At 42.8% G+C, this 17,418-nt stretch overlaps 1 protein-coding gene across 1 annotated transcript; it reads left to right on the top strand.

The window, feature by feature from the left end:
• Positions 1–4: 4 nt before the first annotated feature.
• Positions 5–16,363, top strand: ssbp3b (single stranded DNA binding protein 3b). Its single transcript, XM_022216667.2, is given in 19 exon segments — positions 5–190; positions 890–962; positions 1,103–1,109; positions 1,112–1,163; positions 1,253–1,337; positions 10,143–10,232; positions 11,404–11,478; positions 11,726–11,788; positions 11,889–11,952; positions 12,053–12,126; positions 12,304–12,368; positions 12,462–12,510; positions 12,779–12,814; positions 12,927–12,981; positions 13,073–13,137; positions 14,214–14,292; positions 14,476–14,504; positions 14,595–14,696; positions 14,917–16,363. Coding segments are annotated over 19 exon segments (1,149 nt in total). The 5' UTR covers positions 5–134; the 3' UTR covers positions 14,947–16,363.
• Positions 16,364–17,418: the final 1,055 nt, after the last annotated feature.

Genomic DNA, 17,418 nt, shown 5'->3' with positions numbered 1-17,418 from the left:
CCGGACCAGGCTCGGTTGAGTCGTCGGGTTGAGGAGGAGTGCGGTTGGAGTGCGAGAGGGTCGCGGCCGCGATGATCTGACAGATGAAATAGCGAAAAAAGAAAGAGAAGGCGGGCGTCCTCCCACACAAAACAATGTTCCCTAAAGGCAAGGGCACCCCGGTGCCGTCGGACGGCCAGGCACGAGAAAAGTAAGCTCAGAAACGTTTATTATCGTGTATTTTTTCGCCTCGTAAGTTGCTCTCTCAACGCTCTCTGTTGTTCGCTGGACAGGCTAGCAAGAGGCGATTTCCTCCTACCGAGAATGGAATTGAATGAACCGCCTTGTCTGCTCGCCATTCCTCCTCTGAACTGTGTTTCTGCTGCCGTGCTGTCGTTTCCACACATCCCCGAGCGAGTCCGACTGCAGTTTGGCTGTGTTTTAAGCGGCGGTTGGCTCTTATTTGTGCGGGTTTTTGAGCCTGGGAGCTCGGAGAGGAGAAAACAATAACACCGCCGCGCTACAGTACATTGTTTTCTCTGTTGCGCTCTCTGGATAGGCTCCGTTTTTATTTCCCTCAGCCCCATCAGTGCCACCAAGACACTGTACCAAGCTAACACATAACAGACTGCTGCTGTTTTTTAATATTTCACATCTTTAATTTATACTGCTGCTTCAGCACTTTGGTTTAACCTTTATAATTGTAGTGAATCCTCACCAGGCTTGGCTTGGTTACCAGTCCCCATTTAATTATTTTGGCAAAGGCTATTTGGCAGCCATTGTTCAGAGGGCCTGTAAGCGACTCTAGTCACTCAGTGTTCTCGTACTAGAAGATTTAACCTGATGTTTGGCGATTTACGTTCTTGCTACTCAGTTAAACCCATAATTATGTCTTTTTTGTCTCACACAGGTTGGCTCTATACGTCTATGAGTATTTGTTACACATAGGAGCACAGAAGTCTGCACAGACCTTTTTATCAGAGGTATGTGGAATTTGGGGTAAAAGTTCAACCATTTTAGCACACCACCCCTATTTTTTCACACTTGATATTTATTTAAACGTGCTACATTTGGGACAATAACATGAGACTGTATTTAATTGACACAAATTCCACTTTTCTAGATCCGATGGGAAAAAACATAACACTCGGAGAACCCCCTGGATTCCTACATTCCTGGTGGTGGTAAGTGTCATCTGCCTGTAATGCAATGTAACGTGCAGGAGCTGTTTGTGTGGTTGTGTTTGCTTCATGACCTCCTCTCCTGTCCACAGTGTATTCTGGGACTTGTATTGTGCTGCACCGGAGAGGAGAGAGACATGTGACCACTCCAGCGAAGCGAAAGCCTTCCATGATTACGTGAGTAGTGCTTACATGGGAACTGTTGCACACATCTTCTTCCAAAGAAGACACTAAGGTTTTTTTCTCAAGAAGTGGTGTCAATAAGGCTCAGGTTGTGCGATGAGTCAGAACTTTGTCGTTGGCATGCGTAGTCTTTTCTGTTTTCTCAAGTCCGGACAAAATTTCTCACCATACCTGCAGAATGATCATGATTAAGATTCTTATACCTTGTTGATTTTTCCTCTTTTTTGCCTTGCCTTGTTTGCACATAGCTTTCAAGATGCAGGTCGTGTTGTGTTGCAGCACCTCGTACTTGTGTTTAACAGTCTAGTGCAATTTTTTAATGCTTTTTTTCCCCTTGCTGCTGAATTTACGGCCAGTTATCTTGATCTGTTGGTGGGTCGAACGATGCGCCCAACAATGAGCTTTATGGGCTTCTGGGAAAATGATGCTGATGTCAGCATGTCCTCCTGAGTCAGACCTGTCGAGTGCGCTCCCCCTTCTCCGAGCTCCCTGCCTCAGTTGTGGAGAAGAAAAAGAACCGACTGTGTTTTCTGCACGATATCAGGGAGTTTTTACGCACAGCTTGATTTTTGACAAAGATCTTCCGCTGCCCGAATGTGGGGCAGCTCGAGTACATGTTGGAACGTATTACCTGCAGTGACATAATCCTAATGGATTTAAAACTGACGGAGTGTGGAGGAAGCTTTGCGTCCCGAATTTATGAAATGTCACTCAGGACATGTGTGTCGTTTGAATGTGCGTTGCTCCTCTCGTTGATAGCGCTTCCTTATTTGCATAGTGTGAGGTGTTTTGCATCTTGATGATGATTTTGGAGATAGTGGCATTTTCATTCCAGTCAGCATTCAAAAAGAACCTCATGTAAATCAAAGAAAGTGTCAGTGGCTTCTGCTGTTTGCATTCTTTTGTCTCTTTAGCCCCTTTCAGACATGCACTCGTTTCCTTTAATTTGCCAATTTGGAAACGTGTCGGCTTCATGAATGAGCACCCCGCTGACTTTTCTATAAAACTCGAGACCGTGATCGTACCATGTCAGATTGTAGTAACATTTTAGTGTCACTTTCAAGTCCGCACAAGTCTGAAGTTTATGTCGTTGCAGTAACAGATACGCACACTTTTCTCGTTCGTTTTGCTCTGCATTTTCACATGCATGCCATCTGAAATTTCCATATCAAATAAAACTTTCCTGCGATAAAGGACAGAGACTAAGAGGTGAGTGTAATGCCACTCAGTGAGAGTGTTGCATGCATTTACGCACGTATCACAGCAGCTTAACTTCATTATTTAGTCACAAATTATCCCAACATGGAGACAGGATGAAACAGCAAGTAACACTGTGTACTTTTCTTTAATTCATCTGAGTTAAATCATTTGTTAGATAGCAGCCTTCCGTAGGTTTAAATCTTGAACTGGGTCAAAGCTGTTGGGATCTTTTTATTTTGATCTTCTTAAACTTGTAGTTAAAATATTGCCAGACGTGGACAGAATGTTTTTAAGAAATCATAGATAAGCCAAGCTATTAGTTATTTGGACAATTTGATAAACTTGCTATTAGCTTAGACATAATTGTTTGTTTATTGATGCGTCAATATGAATTATGACACACTGTCTAAGCTTGCAGGTTTGGCACAGATCACACGTATCTTGACTCTTAATTTTAGGGGAATGTCTGAATGAAGCCACAAGAAACATGAACATAAAAGTAAGCTTTGTCTGAATGACAGAATTGATGAAGCCAGCAGTGTTTTCTGGCCTCATCTGAAAAGATTAGACAAACCTTTTATGTAGCTGATGGAAATAAAGGAATAAAAGACTATTTAGGTTTTGCTGTATCAGCGCAGGAAAGGCATAAGAGGTTAAGGAGTCCTTTTTGGAATTTTTGATGCCCAGTTTGTTGGCGGGTTTCTTGTGCGTCAGGCAGGACAGGGTTAAAACGGAGATGTTGGTCCTGCTCTTGGCAGATAGGGTTGTCAGGGTAACGGGCCTCCTGATCCGGCAGGTGACCTGGGAGCCAGGAGAGCGGCTACAGCGAGGCTCTGCCCTTTCACTAAACACATTCCTTATTATTCCAACTCATCCAGACAAAGGAAGAGCACATTTTGTGTGACGACCAGCCTCAACTCACCTACTTCGTAGTAACTGATTGCTTGTTTAGGTGGGCTGTGTTTCTGTATTGTGTGGTTGTGTGAAACGGTCACAGGTTTGCAAATCAGTTTTAGAAAGACTTTGCAAGCAGGTCTTAAAAATGTCTTATTTTTTAAACAAAGACGTGTAATCATTTTCCTGATTTCTCATCGTATTAGGTTGGGCAACAAACCGCCTACGGACTGGTTTTGAGAGAATGAAAAGAACACAAAACAGGCTGTTAAATTGCATCCTCTGCTTTGACTGAGGCCATTTTCTTTTACATGGAAAACATTAAGCAAATGAGGGAACAGTGAAATGTCAGTCTGGGCAGTGTGCTGCTGTTGTTGAGAGTTTCAGTGCGGTTGGCTCTCCCTGACATCTTGTAGTCGCCTTTCGCGCTAATGTTGGCTCTCTTTTGTGTTTACTGGGGGTCAGAGAAGTGTGTGGACAGTGCTAGTCCTCAGACCCCAGCCTTTTGTCTAGGTGTGGGGGAGGTGAGTGCCGCCCTGTTAGCCGGCAGCGCTCGTAAAGCCCCGGCGTATTCAAACCGGGCCTTGACGAACACTCCCTGAGGGCCCTGTCGCTATGGCGTCAGCGGCTGATTGATGGCTGTCATGGATCTGAGGGGGCAGGTTGGAAGAAATAGAGGGGGAAAAGGGGAGTGGCACTGTGGCATATGCCCAGCATCCACCACCGCCGAGGGAATATAAAGAGGAGGGGGTTGGGGAGATGTGGAAGAGACCTGCTAGAAGTAACTGGAAGAGGGAGAGAGCGTCCAATCAGGATCCAGAGCCAGTTTTATGATGTTGATTGATGGTTAAACATTTACAAGCTAAACATAGAGGTTGGTTTCTTTTGAGCGTCGGTTTCAGTGGAAGAAGTGAGGCTGTTAAGAGCAGCAGTTGGGTGGTCCGAGCGTCGGCCTAAACACCTACATCATTCCTCCTTCATCCACTTTAAAATGTTTTTCTCTTCTTTTTTTGTTTGCATCTCTCTCCCAACAGTCACCCCAGTCAACCTCTTGGTCATCCTCACCCTCGTCTCCCCTTGTTCCCCTTGCTTTCTTTGTTTGTGTAGAAGAAGCACATCCGCTGCTGCTCTGGCCTTTTGTAACCTTTCGTTATTCAAGCATTCGGGGTGGAGGGGGGATAGTTTGGCTGGGTTTTCTTGTGCGCTTTTGAATATGCGCATGTACACGTGCTGATTCATGATGAGTGAGGGGGGTTGGTGGTAGTCTGCCTTAAAGAAGGTCCCCTGGGAAGTTGTAGGGAAGGCCCCAGACAAGAGCCTCGTAGCCTGGGGCAGCGCTGAGACATCTGCCCCTTTCCGGTACCAGAGAATCTGTGGAGAGACGTGGCTCATTTTAAAAGCAGCATCAGGCTGTTTTGGGACAGTCCAGCAAGCACAGCTGTGGGCTTTAGAGGGACATGATAAAGATCTGAGACAGCATGCCTGTGAACTCGCCATGCACGTAGCTTTTCAGTCTGGCAAACAGTTTCTGCTCTTCTACAAGATCGCTGACAACATTTTACAGCTTTGGAGTCAATGCCTTAAATACGGCTTTGTTTTACTTCATTATTTCTTTGCAGGCTTCATTCCAGGAATGGGCTGCTGAAGTGTAGAGGAACACAACAAACTGCAGTTGCTATTTCAGTATGAAGGGGCCAGACAGCGGGATTGTATGAGCATAAACCAATCTGACTGTAGATCAGCCTTTGTCTGTAATAAACCGAGTAACACCTGCCTCCAGTTTTTTGCAATGAAAATACAACACGGACTTTCTTGCAATTCATATCATGTTTGCTATTAGAATGAGCATCAATGTCTTTCTGGATTTATTTTAGTTAATGCACTAATTGAGAATAATAACGCAACTTGTTTTTAAATCACTGGTAGCACATAACAGTGAAGTCAGAAACACAGCTTTATTAGTGTATCTGTATCTCTGGCGCATGTAGTTTTAAGGTTGTAATGGAGCTCTGTTTGTAATTCATTTGTATTGTGATTGTACATTTTTTAGACCTTTCTTGCATCATCTGCTCATAGCAAGCAAGGACAAAAAACAACAACAACAACTACACGGCACAATATAATCAGATGCAGGCTTTGTGAATATTCAATAATTAGGTACATCAAGCAGATTGACTTTTGATTAGGACTAGAAATCCTGCATATGCTGAAAATGCCAACTTCAAAACATGTAAATCACAACTGTGACTTTCAGATGTTGTATGATGACATTTTATGAATATATAATCAAAGACTATAATTTTCAGAGGCATTCTTTGAACTTTAAGACATGAAAATTCAAGTATGCATAAATGATCTTCTTTGTTTAAAGAAAATGGATCATTTTGAGGCGAGTTTGCTTTCCAGGAAGATGCAAAGGAGTAGTTATCTAGAATTTTGAAAAGAGGTCAGCAGTATAAATAGAAGTGTTACCCAATGACCAAAATGTGCTTCAAAGCAAAACAAATGAAAAAAAGTTTACAGAAAGCGGTTACTTTATTTGATGTCTGGTGAAGCGTGCAGTGTTTTAAGAAAACTATGTAAAAACACAAAGAGAGCTGACCACAATGCTTGAATCTAAATAAGCTAAACAAAAGTCGTTCCTCTTCTTGTAACTCATTTTACTGGCTTCCTAGTTCGTGGTACTGTGCCTGAGCGGTCTGAGCGCAGTTATTTCCTGTCATAAACCAAAATACAGCAAATAGCACAAAACAGTAAAATAGGAATGATAATACAGAGCATGCATCTCAAGCTAGTAAACTTTTGAAATGTCCAAATCCAGACACGACTTTACAGCTGTGCAAAAGTGATCAGCCTTTATCTCTATGATAAGAAACACTTGCAAGAATGTTTAAATACAGTAAGTTTTTATTTGTCCGTAATTCAGAAAGACCGAGATGTGGGAAAACTCCTGCAGAAATTTGAATTTTTACTTCTGACTAGTCAAAACTGTAAATTTGAGAGTGAATACTAACCTTATAACGAGTCAGGAAATACTGATGTTGCTAAACCTGCTCTAAAAATTCTCCTCCATGCGACATAAATAAAGCTCAACAATGCAGCCTCCATTTTAATCGCGGTAGTAGCAGGCGGTCTCTTCATTGAATGTGACGCACTCGGAAACCTTCTAAAAATGGATTGCGCTTTAATATCAGTCTGGTCCCAGCTCAGGGACCTGCAGAGTAGAAAGGGTTAAAATATGCAAGCATAGCACCAATACAGTTCATTACTTCTATTGAAGAAACCCCTTCCGGTTTTTATCACTCATAGTTTGACTGTGTTCATGTGCTTCCTCTGTTACACTTTTGATGGAATCAGTTGCATTTTTTTTATTAAATAAATGTAAGAGGACTTGCATGATATTCACCCGTCAGGCCATGCAGGTTAGGTCAGCTGATGGCTCTTGTCAAAAATGGTGTCAGACAGGGTGGGATCCTGACATCATTCTTGTTTGACTTGCTCATGGATGACTCGTCCGAGCAGTTAGAATCTTGCAAAACGGGTTGTGTTTTATGTGTGCAGGGAGGCCTAGTCCCCACGTGCACGGTGTGTTTTAAAAGCGTTCTCGTAAAGAATCTCTCATGAAGCTCTGGTGCACTTGGGCCGAGTTTTAAACACATCTCTGTCCACATGAAAATGCAAAAACACAATTGAAGATATTTGTAGAGCGTGCCAAACCACCAGTCGGTGATGATGTAACACTCACCCTAAAGCCCTGTTGGCCAATCAAGTTCTGGTAGGCTACAGAAGCTGAGAATCGTTTGTGTGGCCTTATTCTGACATGATATAGTGCAAAATAAATTACATTTAGGTGGAAATTTGTAAAAATTAAATGAATGAATACACAAATAATTGCAGTACAGTTTGGACCACATCTGCCATTGCACAAATTTATCTCATTTAAACAAAGAAAATCTGCATTTGCAGGTGGATAAACGGCCAAAATCATAGAAAAAGCTGCATTTTATCCATTTATATCCATGTGTTTGAAAACAAAGCTTGATTCTGTTATATTTTTCTGTGCAACAATAGTTTTGCTCAGTATAAGCTCTCAGTCTTGGGGCCAATTTTGGCACCAGACTAAACGCAAAGAAAATATTCAGCAATATTTTGAGGCAAAGACTATGCAAATTTTATATTTACCCTTTTCTGCTTTGGTGTTTTTAAATATCTTGATGAGATAATTTAGCAGATGATAGAAATCCTGTAAATTCTATTAATAAATCTTAGATTCTAAGCATAGATTCTTTCTGTTCAGAGCTCTGTAAACTGCTCACCTGTGCTGTTGACAATATGCAGATAAATATAGAACGACAGCAGTCAGAGATGCAGTCATTTGCATCATGCGAATGTTACCGAGTGTGTATGTATTCGATCGCTGGTCATATGATCAGCAGCACAAATATTTACATATGTCAAGCGGAGATAAGAAGCCTAATGAATATATGTAAAAATGCGACATCTATCTTCACAGCATCATCATGATGCTACATATTTGAAAGCTTAAATATGGACACACGCTTTATAATACAATGTAGAAACACTGGTTTTTATCAGTAAGAATGACCAAAGAGGACGTGTAGGTTTTACTAAAACAAAATGCTGGTGTTTGCTTTGGACGCTTCTGCACCTACATGAGGTGAAATGTGAGAGAGAAGTGCAAACTGTCATCACTGAGCGAGCACTGTGCCTCTTGTCCTTTGCTAAACAGCATGGCAGACCAGTATTACTGCATGCCGATTTGTGAGCTCACATTTTATGGTTTCTGGGTATGTGCGCTGTTTTTGTTAAAAAGTAGTGGAAGATTGGAAATCTGCTGCCTGGCCTCGATGTCTGCTGCGACATTTAGATGTCAGAATGTGGCTTCAACATGAAAATATGGATCCACCCTGCCTTGCATGAACAATCCAGGTTGATGTGGGTGATATTTTGTTGCCACATTTCAGGAACGTTATTACTTTATAAGCAAAGCGTACCTCAGTCTTGTTCCTGACCATGTCCGTCCCTTTATGGCCACTCTGCTCCTTTCAGCAGGATAACATGTCGCAAAGCTTTTATCATCACAAACTGGTTTCTGAACATGACAATGAATTCACTGTACTCAAAGGGTGTCTATATTATTATGAGGCATCCTGAAGTCCCTGCCTACAGATCTGCAGTAACTGTGTCATATTATCATGCCAGTATGGTCAAGAAACATGGAGGAAATAGTTTGTCACCTTGTTGAATCGCTGCTCAAAGAAATGAGGCAAAAAGTGGGGAAATTCATAAAATCTCTCTTTTACGTCTATGTAAATTTGAGAATTGTTTCTGTTAAATCCTCACAAAGCTGGGAAATGTAGTATTAACAGTAAACTGTGGGATTTATGTTAACTCTGAGTCTGTGTTAAAAACAATTCTGTATACATTCGCATGTGTTGTTAATCAGGGATTAACCAGACTAAGTGATGCCTTTAAGGGCCCAATTTAAGGTTGTTGTACAGCTTCTGAGAGGAAACATTTCTAATGGAATGGACTTGGTAGTGAGAGTAGCCGATCAAGACAAGGGAGGATGCATTTCTGTGGTCTGAGGAGCTGCTGAGAGCAGGTCTATACTTAGATTTCTGTAGCTACTGACGGTTTAAGGAAACCCCAGATGCTAGGAACGCTTGGTGATTTCTCAGTCTTTGCACCTAGCTGAATTTTCGACACCATCCTATGACACCGCCCAGTAAAGAAGTGGGATTTATGCAGCCTGTGTCCTGGTGGTGTGGTGAGGCCTGATGAGATGTGACCGTTCCCTGTGGTCTCACTTCTCTCCTCGCTGAGGTATTTCACGGTGGCCCTGCAGTGGCAGCCCGAGCAGATATAATTAGGGAAGGTGCAGTCGATAAAAGGGAGTGTGTCGGCTATTGACCAGTGATGTCTGGAACAGTGGGGCTCTGGAGCTGTGTGCAAGTGCGGATGCAGATGCATTTATTCTTGTAGTCATGATTGTTTGCCTGCACGAACACCACCGTGTGAGCATTTAGTCCCGTTGGCAACAAATGGGACGAAAGGCGCTTCTCTCTTTTCTGTGGCTGTTGTGTGGAAGCTTAACACCCCACAGCTCCGAAGACATTAGCTCATCTCAGATTGCCTCTGCTACAGGGAAGAAAAACGCAGTCAATTAGGAGCGTGTGACCGAAGCAAATGGCACATTAGTGAATTAGGGCTGCGGTTTGAGCAGGAAATCTGCCCAGCTAGCCCCTGCTGTGCAGCAGCACTTTGGAGCCACTGACTCAGTGCATCCAACTGATACTTATCTGATCCACTGGATCCTGGATCAGCAGGGCTCAGACTTCAATAAGGACCATGTTAATGCCCTGTGGAGGTCTTAGAGGGGGCGTTTCAGTTGTTTAAATGATGTTTAAACATCATGGGTCTGGACACAGGTCATGAAACCAGATCATGTAGCACACATTATCCCATTCTGATTGACAGACACACAGGCTTAGTTTCAGAATCCGATTCCTCATCTGCTCTTCTTGTTGGTCAAGAAGTGACAAAGTAAATGTTTAACAAGATTCTCTTCCTGTTCCTTGCATTTGTGTTTTGAAAGAGGCTGAAAGTATTCGCAGTCAGTTTGTGTTGTGCAGCACAGTGAGAGGTTATAATGTTGCTCTTTTGCCTTTTCTTCTCTCTCAGAGTGCAGCAGCTGCCCCCAGCCCTGTGATGGGTGGGATACCCCCAGGTGAGGGCATGCCAGGAGGACCAATGCCGCCTGGCTTTTTCCAGGTTAGTTTACCTCTACACTCCTAACTGTCTGTTTTTATTAGGAAATACTCTAAAATTAGCTCCAGCTGACATTTATTATTTTCACATGATCAGTAATGTCAACAGTTATTTCATTATCATATCAAATTTAATAAACTCATTTCCTCTGGACGGATAAATTAACCAGTATCATATTTTACTACCTGCACTGCTGTAGGCTTTAGTTTTTGATAATGCTGTGAGGTTTTGTGTGTTCTGGAGCTGCAGGTCTCGTCATTGGTGTCTGTATTGCTTTTGTGTGTGTGTTGTTCTCTGCTCTGCTCAGTAACTTGTAGTAAACATCACAGACATTGTGTCTGCCTGGGCCCCTCCTGTGCTGTAAACAGGCAGGCGTGGCCCGGCCATTTTCCCTAATGGAGAAATCGAAAGGTGCAGCACCTACTGTAAATCAATATCTTGTGATGATAAACTCCTCGCAGGAAACTGTGTGGACCAGACTCGTTACAAATGACGTACAATTGTGATGCTGCTCTGCCTCCATTAGACCAAAATATTCACCACAAGTCCGCCAGTTTATTATGAAGCAGAAGCCACAGAGCCGTGACTCATTGTGTAGTCATGTTAATATCAGAAAAGATATTTTGACATTTATGCGCACACACTCATACTTTCCATACCAGAAGCTGTTTGAGGAGGCTCAATTAGACCCCTCTCTCTCTCTGTCAGATCAGCAACATTAGCGGCACAGTGCCGGTGTTTAGTGTTGTTATAAAGCTAATTGCATAGAGCTTAATTGATGCTGTTAATTCAGGGAAATTAGCACTGATAACATGCTGCATGCAGCAGGCTTCTTAATGTCTTGACTGACAGGCAAAAGAGCACACATCCTCTCCATCTCTCTGTCTCTTTTCTCTCATTCAAGGCTGTCATTTGCTTATTCTTCTCTGCTCAGTCTCACTCTTTTACTGTTCGGTAGATGGAAAATGATCTGTCATATTTGTGTAGATTTTTACTTTTTTTTTTTTTGGCGCCACACTTTGGTTCTTGCTCTCCGACTGCCTCCTCCTCTGCCCTGCAGTAACCCTGCTTCTTTCTCTTGTCACTTCTTGCTCCCTCTTTCTCTCTGTCTCATCCTCCCCTCTGTCCCTCTTATATCCTCCTTCTTGCCTCTTCATTTTGTGTGATGCCACAGGGTCCTCCTGGTCCCCAGGGCTCTCCTCACCCTCAGCCTCCTCCCCCTAACAGTATGATGGGACCTCACAGTCAGGTAACACTGTCTCTCTCTCTCTCTCTTCTCTTCTCTCTCTCTCTCTGTCTCTTTCTCTCTGGTTTTGCTATCTGCGATCATTTGGGAACTCTGGTTCTCAGTGCTGATGCTTCATGCTTTGGCATTCGTCTGCTTTATGCTGCTTTGAATATTCACACAACATGAAACTGAAAAAAGCACTGCACTTTAAGAGATGTATGTTGTACTTTTATTGAAATTTCATGGTGTAACTGTGTTTATGTTGTAGTCCTTCATGTCGCCTCGGTTCGCTGGAGGCCCCAGAGGTCCCCCAATAAGGATGGCCAACCAGGTAAAGCTCACACTCATATGCACAGCAAAGAGATGCAGAATACACTGAATGTAGTTTAGAAATGCAGTTTAATTGGATGTTTGTGTTTTATTCCCTGCAGCCACCAGGTGGAGGACCGGGTCCTCATCCCATGCTGCCCAACATGGACCCCACACGACCACAGGGTGCATTTCAGCACTAAAATCACTTTAACTGTCTTTATAAATAAGACATTATACAAATTATCTGCTTTTGTGCTCATGTATATTGTCTTTGTCCCTCCAGGCCATCCTAACTTGGGGCCGATGCAGAGAATGAGTGGCCCTCGAGGCATGGGGCCGATGGGGCCTGGTCCTCAGGTAGGCTGATTCATTTATACAGAATAAGTCACTGTTGGATTCATGATTCTGATGATCAACAGGTCTTATTTATGAAAGCTAAGTTAATTTTGCATTAGTTGTTTACAGGATTTCCCTTTTTACCCTGAAGTCTTCAAAATCTGTTTGTGAGTTTCTGATGTTTGGTTTCCTTCTCAGAACTTTGGTGGTGGGATGAGGCCTCCACACAACACCATGGGTCCTGGTATGCCAGGAGTGAACATGTGAGCCTTCTGTTCATTTATACATTTTCTCTTTCATTGATTTCAACTAAAACGTAAAAGCTAAGTAAGATTTCCACTGCTCTTACTATCCAGGGGCCCGGGGACAGGTCGGCCATGGCCCAATCCCAACAATGCCAACTCTGTGAGTACTAAAGCACAAAAAACACACCAGAGAAATCCTGGTTCAGGTTGCAGCCAGATCTCCTGTTAAGAGCTGCAGAGGTCTGCTGAGTTCCACGGTTCTAGACTGGGATGTAATTGTAGTATTATGTGTCATGGTTTCCACAGTCAGCTGGACAGACTGCCATAATGGTATTAGGGTGATCAAATGATGAATGATGACAGTTTGAGGTGTAGAAAGGGTTTGCGCTTCCATTTCTGGTCTGTAATGTTTGTGTGTTTGGTTTCAGATGCCTTACTCATCACCCTCTCCTGGCGCGTACGGGGTGAGAACAAACCCTGGTGTCTTAACTTACACAAACTGCAGAAATTTCAGCTTAGAAAATGGAAAACTGTGTATGCACATTTCTAATATGTCTTTATTTTGCATCTCCAAAGGGGGCATCCGGAGGTGGAGGTCCTCCAGGAACTCCCATCATGCCCAGCCCTGCAGGTTAGTGCTCCCCTAACCTAAAAATGTTTAAAATCAGCCTTCTCATGCATTAGCCTGTACCAGTTATATGCATATTTGCTGTGTTTTCTAGACTCAAACAACTCTGGTGACAATTTGTACACCATGATCAACACTGGACCCGGCAACAGAAATAATGTGAGTGCTGCTTCGTGTTTCTCTTCATGCTGCTGGAATTCAGTGGTGGCTGTTGCAGTGATTCGGTTAAGCAGAAGTACTATTAATGCACTTAAAATAAAGTTAGAATATTTCTATGGTAGTTACAATGCAGCTAGTCCACAGCCTATGGTTCTGTTTCAAGCATGTTGTGTTAATAATGCACCTAAGAATCGGTGTGAATTGAATGCGGTTCCTTGGCTGTGGTCTGTGTTGTGAGCTCAGCGTATCATTCTGAAAAGCTTCTGTGAGTAGCCAAACAACTGAATTTTCCTCTTCTTAATACGTGCCTTTGTTTGTTTTTTTGCTGCTTTTTTGTAAAACAAATTTATTATAATTTCTCTGTGCACACTGGTGTCGACCACATGATAAAGTTACTGGACCTGGTGAGAACAGGAACAGATTTGGCTTTGTATTTTTATTCCTCTGAACTGCCTATTAAATGATGAATGTGTTTTCCTCACAGTTGCTGCGTGTAAAATCCAATAGACATGAAGCTGATCAGTGCATGCTCTTTAAAGCTGCTGCTGAGGGGAAGAAAACTGCCACCGAAAACACGAGGCGCCTTCTTTTTCAAAAACAGCCTCAAAAAGCTTGTGTAATTTTTTAGGACTTATGAAATTGTTAATGTGGGGACATTTGACTCCTTGTTGCACGGATGGAGTGTGACTGCATGAAAACAATTTCAAACATGCAAATGTGGTATGTCTCGATTTTCTAAAGCACCATTCCCTGGTTGCACTTTTCACCTGGGAATGTGGAGGAAAGGTTTTTACAGAAGCACAACAAATCCACTTGTTATGCCGGATTCTGTTTGTGTTATTTGATACCAGAAGCTTTGGTTTCAGTCACACTCTTGGAACTAAAATGATCAGAGCAAGAATTTTCCGTAGACAGAGAGGCTGAGTTTTATAATAGCACGAATAAATAGATGTACTGTTTAGTAATTAGATTTCTGGGAATTTTTATTGTCAGTTCTGTGGTCCTTAATGTTATCCTGCACCAACTCTACTGTGGCGCTTTGATAAATGAGTCCATGTGACTTTTTTCCTGTCCAGTTCCCTATGGGCCCCGGCTCTGATGGGCCCCTGGGGGCCATGGCGGGGATGGAACCACACCACATGAATGGATCACTAGGTAACACTACCCACTTACGATACATTCAGCTAACACAACACAGAAATTAAACAGAAACGCACATTAAAGCCTTGACACTATATCCTCACATTGCACTCCGTTGTTCGATTTTTAGAAAGAGCCACCGGATAAAAATAGGTTTCTGTTGATCACGGAGTACAAACACTCTTATTTCATTTGCAGGCTCTGGCGATATGGATGGCATGAACAAGGTAAATTGCTGAGTGTCTTTTGCATTTAGAGCTTTATCGCAGATAAAGTGAGACATCTGAAAGAAAACACTCTGCGTTTCATGTTTCCAGAATTCCCCAAACAATTTAAGTGGCATTAGCAATCCTCCTGGGACCCCGAGGGATGACGGGGAGCTGAGTGGAAACTTCCTCCACTCCTTTCAGAGCGAGAACGTAAGTCCTTTTTCTCCTCGTCTAACATCGCAGTGGCTGTAGCAGCGCTGTGATGAATCCGGAAGTAGCTGACCGCACAGTGAAACCACAGTCGCAGCGCATTAGCGTTGCCGGCTACAGTAGCACTGTGGAGAGAAAGCTGGCCGTTTGACCGAGGAGCGGCCGGTGTGGAAAAGGTGTTGATATGAGCTTTAATCTTCTCTTCTCTGTGCTCCCGTAGTACTCTCCAACCATGACGATGAGCGTGTGACCCCCTTCCAACCCGCCCGACATTATTTGCCATCATTCCGAGGATCTGAACTCGCTGTAGGACATGGCCAAAACACATCAGCACCGAATCAGGGACAGGCGCCATTTTGGTTCCACACACTAATGCCAGAATGCTGATTGGAGAAAACTCAAAACGGCTGGCGACTACTGCTCCTTGCTCAAAAAAAAAAAAAAAAAATGAAGGACAATTTCTCCATTTTATCACAGCCCCAAGTGTGACGAAACCAGCTACTGAAATGCATACATGACACGTTTTATGTTCTTAGCAGAATCTCCCTCCTCCCTTTAACCCCTCTGTCCCCCTCAACCTCCTCAGCCCTAGAGCGACGAGAAAAAAAAAATGGTTGAAGTTTACCTCTTGTACTTTTTAATGATTGCTTTGTGGTGCAAGACGCGCAGGAAATATCCGCTTCTGTCACTTAAAAACACTGGAGAGTGTGCATATGCATTGTGAGCTTGGAAAGTCTTTGTCTTTGTCATTTTACTCATCGCCATGCATACTGTGTCACGAAAGTCAGTCGACACGGGACTCCAGATTTTGCCTTTTACTCCGTGGCCACCTTTACGACTAATGTACCATCCTTCCCAACGCCCACCCTTCTATTTAAAGAGATTTTTTAGAGTCAAAAATATGTGAAAGTAATATGGCTTTTATTGTGGCGACCTCTGACGGTTCTTACAATGTCATAATGATCCCATTTGATCAATCCCAATCTCTTATTGTTGACGGCTATGCTACTCTGCACTCTCGGCTGTTTCCATTTAAACAGCTGGACTGCTGTTGCTGCGCGCTGTCAAGGGGGAAAGCCAGACTTCGGCATAAGAAGTGAGTGCATGAGTGCTGAGAATCTGTGTACAACATACTACCTAGTGCTGCTCTTCTCTGTGTGAACACCTGCTTTAAGATGTGGTGTATATCTCTTTACCTGCCTGTGCTTAACACTCTGTGCTCATCATCGTCGTAGCCTTCTGTGTTCTTTCCGATTTGGTTGATTTATGATGAAACGGCCGTGGGATGAGTTGTCCATTTTAATCTCTCATACATATTGGTTGTTCATATTTCCCTCCCCGAGTCATTGGTCGTCCCTTTTGGCCCTGCTCCCCCCTCCCTTGCCCGCCCGCATATTTTTTATATTTTGATACAAACTTTGACTACGTATATTGCCCCAGTTATTCAGAGTTAGTCAAAGCTTTCTAAACTGATTTTAGTAGGCATCATTATAAACTTAGCAGCAGTCTTGTAAATGTGATGAGAATTTTTTTTGTTTCATTTATTTTTTTTCTCCTGTGAACATTACGCATTATACACATCTGTCCTATGTTGCCTTTATTTGCTGATATTTTTTTATTTCAAATTGAGGAAAGATTGCTTGTTAATATAATTTTACAATAACTTACCTCACTGTGTGGCTCGTTTTTATTCTCACTGTAGATTCTTTGTACATTAGAGTGATTCGGGTTGTATTGTCAAATTAATCTTTAAAGATTGATTGTCCACCTGGTCGATTACCGTGGCCGATAGTTGGCTTTTTCCTGAATGTAAGTGTAACAAAGGCGAACATTTCTTGACTGTTGCACCCCTCCATTTGGAGTGGTACATTCCACGCCGTTGCGCTATACTTTCTTTTAGTAAGTATCGTTTTTATTGGCCGATCATAGATAAGTTAAATGCGGTGCGTCACTCTGTAGTCTCAGAAATGTCTCTCAAGCAGCAAAAACTGAACAACAAACACAAGCCGTTGCCACAAACCAGGAAATTAGCCACTTTCACAGTGGCTAAGGCAATGCTAACGGCTAGCGGCTAAGTTAGAAGGCAGCCACAGATTAATCTGAAACAATCTAATAAACAATAATAATGCTTAAGGATATGAACCTTACTGGACAATGAAGTGATTGAGCATTGAATAATTAGGAAAATAGAGAAGAACAGCAGATGTAACTGCAGGAGACAAACCGATCAACTCGGTCAAGAACATCCTAATTTATTCGCTCCTGTTTCCATTTCACAGTCACTTGTAGCCACCCTTTTTATTGAAGAAGCCTAGTTATGAATGACAAGTTCTCTGTTGTCACATGCTGTTAAAACTTTACACTTAACGTATACTGGGTCAAATATCGGCTATCCACCTTTCACGATTGGCAATAATTAGCAACAGTATCAGTCCATTCTGAGAGTATAATATCAAAATTCCACATTGATCCATCTGAAACTGAAAATATACAGCGAACTTGCTACCAGCACAGAATCTCTAAATAATTCGACTGTTGAACGGAGGTTTCAAAGCCTCACCAGACCTCTGATGGAATCACTTAGTTCCTACGGTGAAGCCAGGGGGAGCTGTAGCCCACAGTCACGACATAACAAGAGGAAATCCTGGAGCATGAGGGATCCTTTAAAACAGAGGAAACGGATTCAGCGTTTCACATGTCCAATTTCTGCTCCACAAAATAT

This window comes from Acanthochromis polyacanthus, chromosome 4 (genome assembly GCF_021347895.1).
Source record: "Acanthochromis polyacanthus isolate Apoly-LR-REF ecotype Palm Island chromosome 4, KAUST_Apoly_ChrSc, whole genome shotgun sequence".
In the NCBI taxonomy this organism is placed as follows: Eukaryota; Metazoa; Chordata; class Actinopteri; family Pomacentridae; genus Acanthochromis; species Acanthochromis polyacanthus.
Note: the sequence above shows the minus strand (reverse complement) of the source record. Positions and strands in the feature narration are given on the sequence as shown.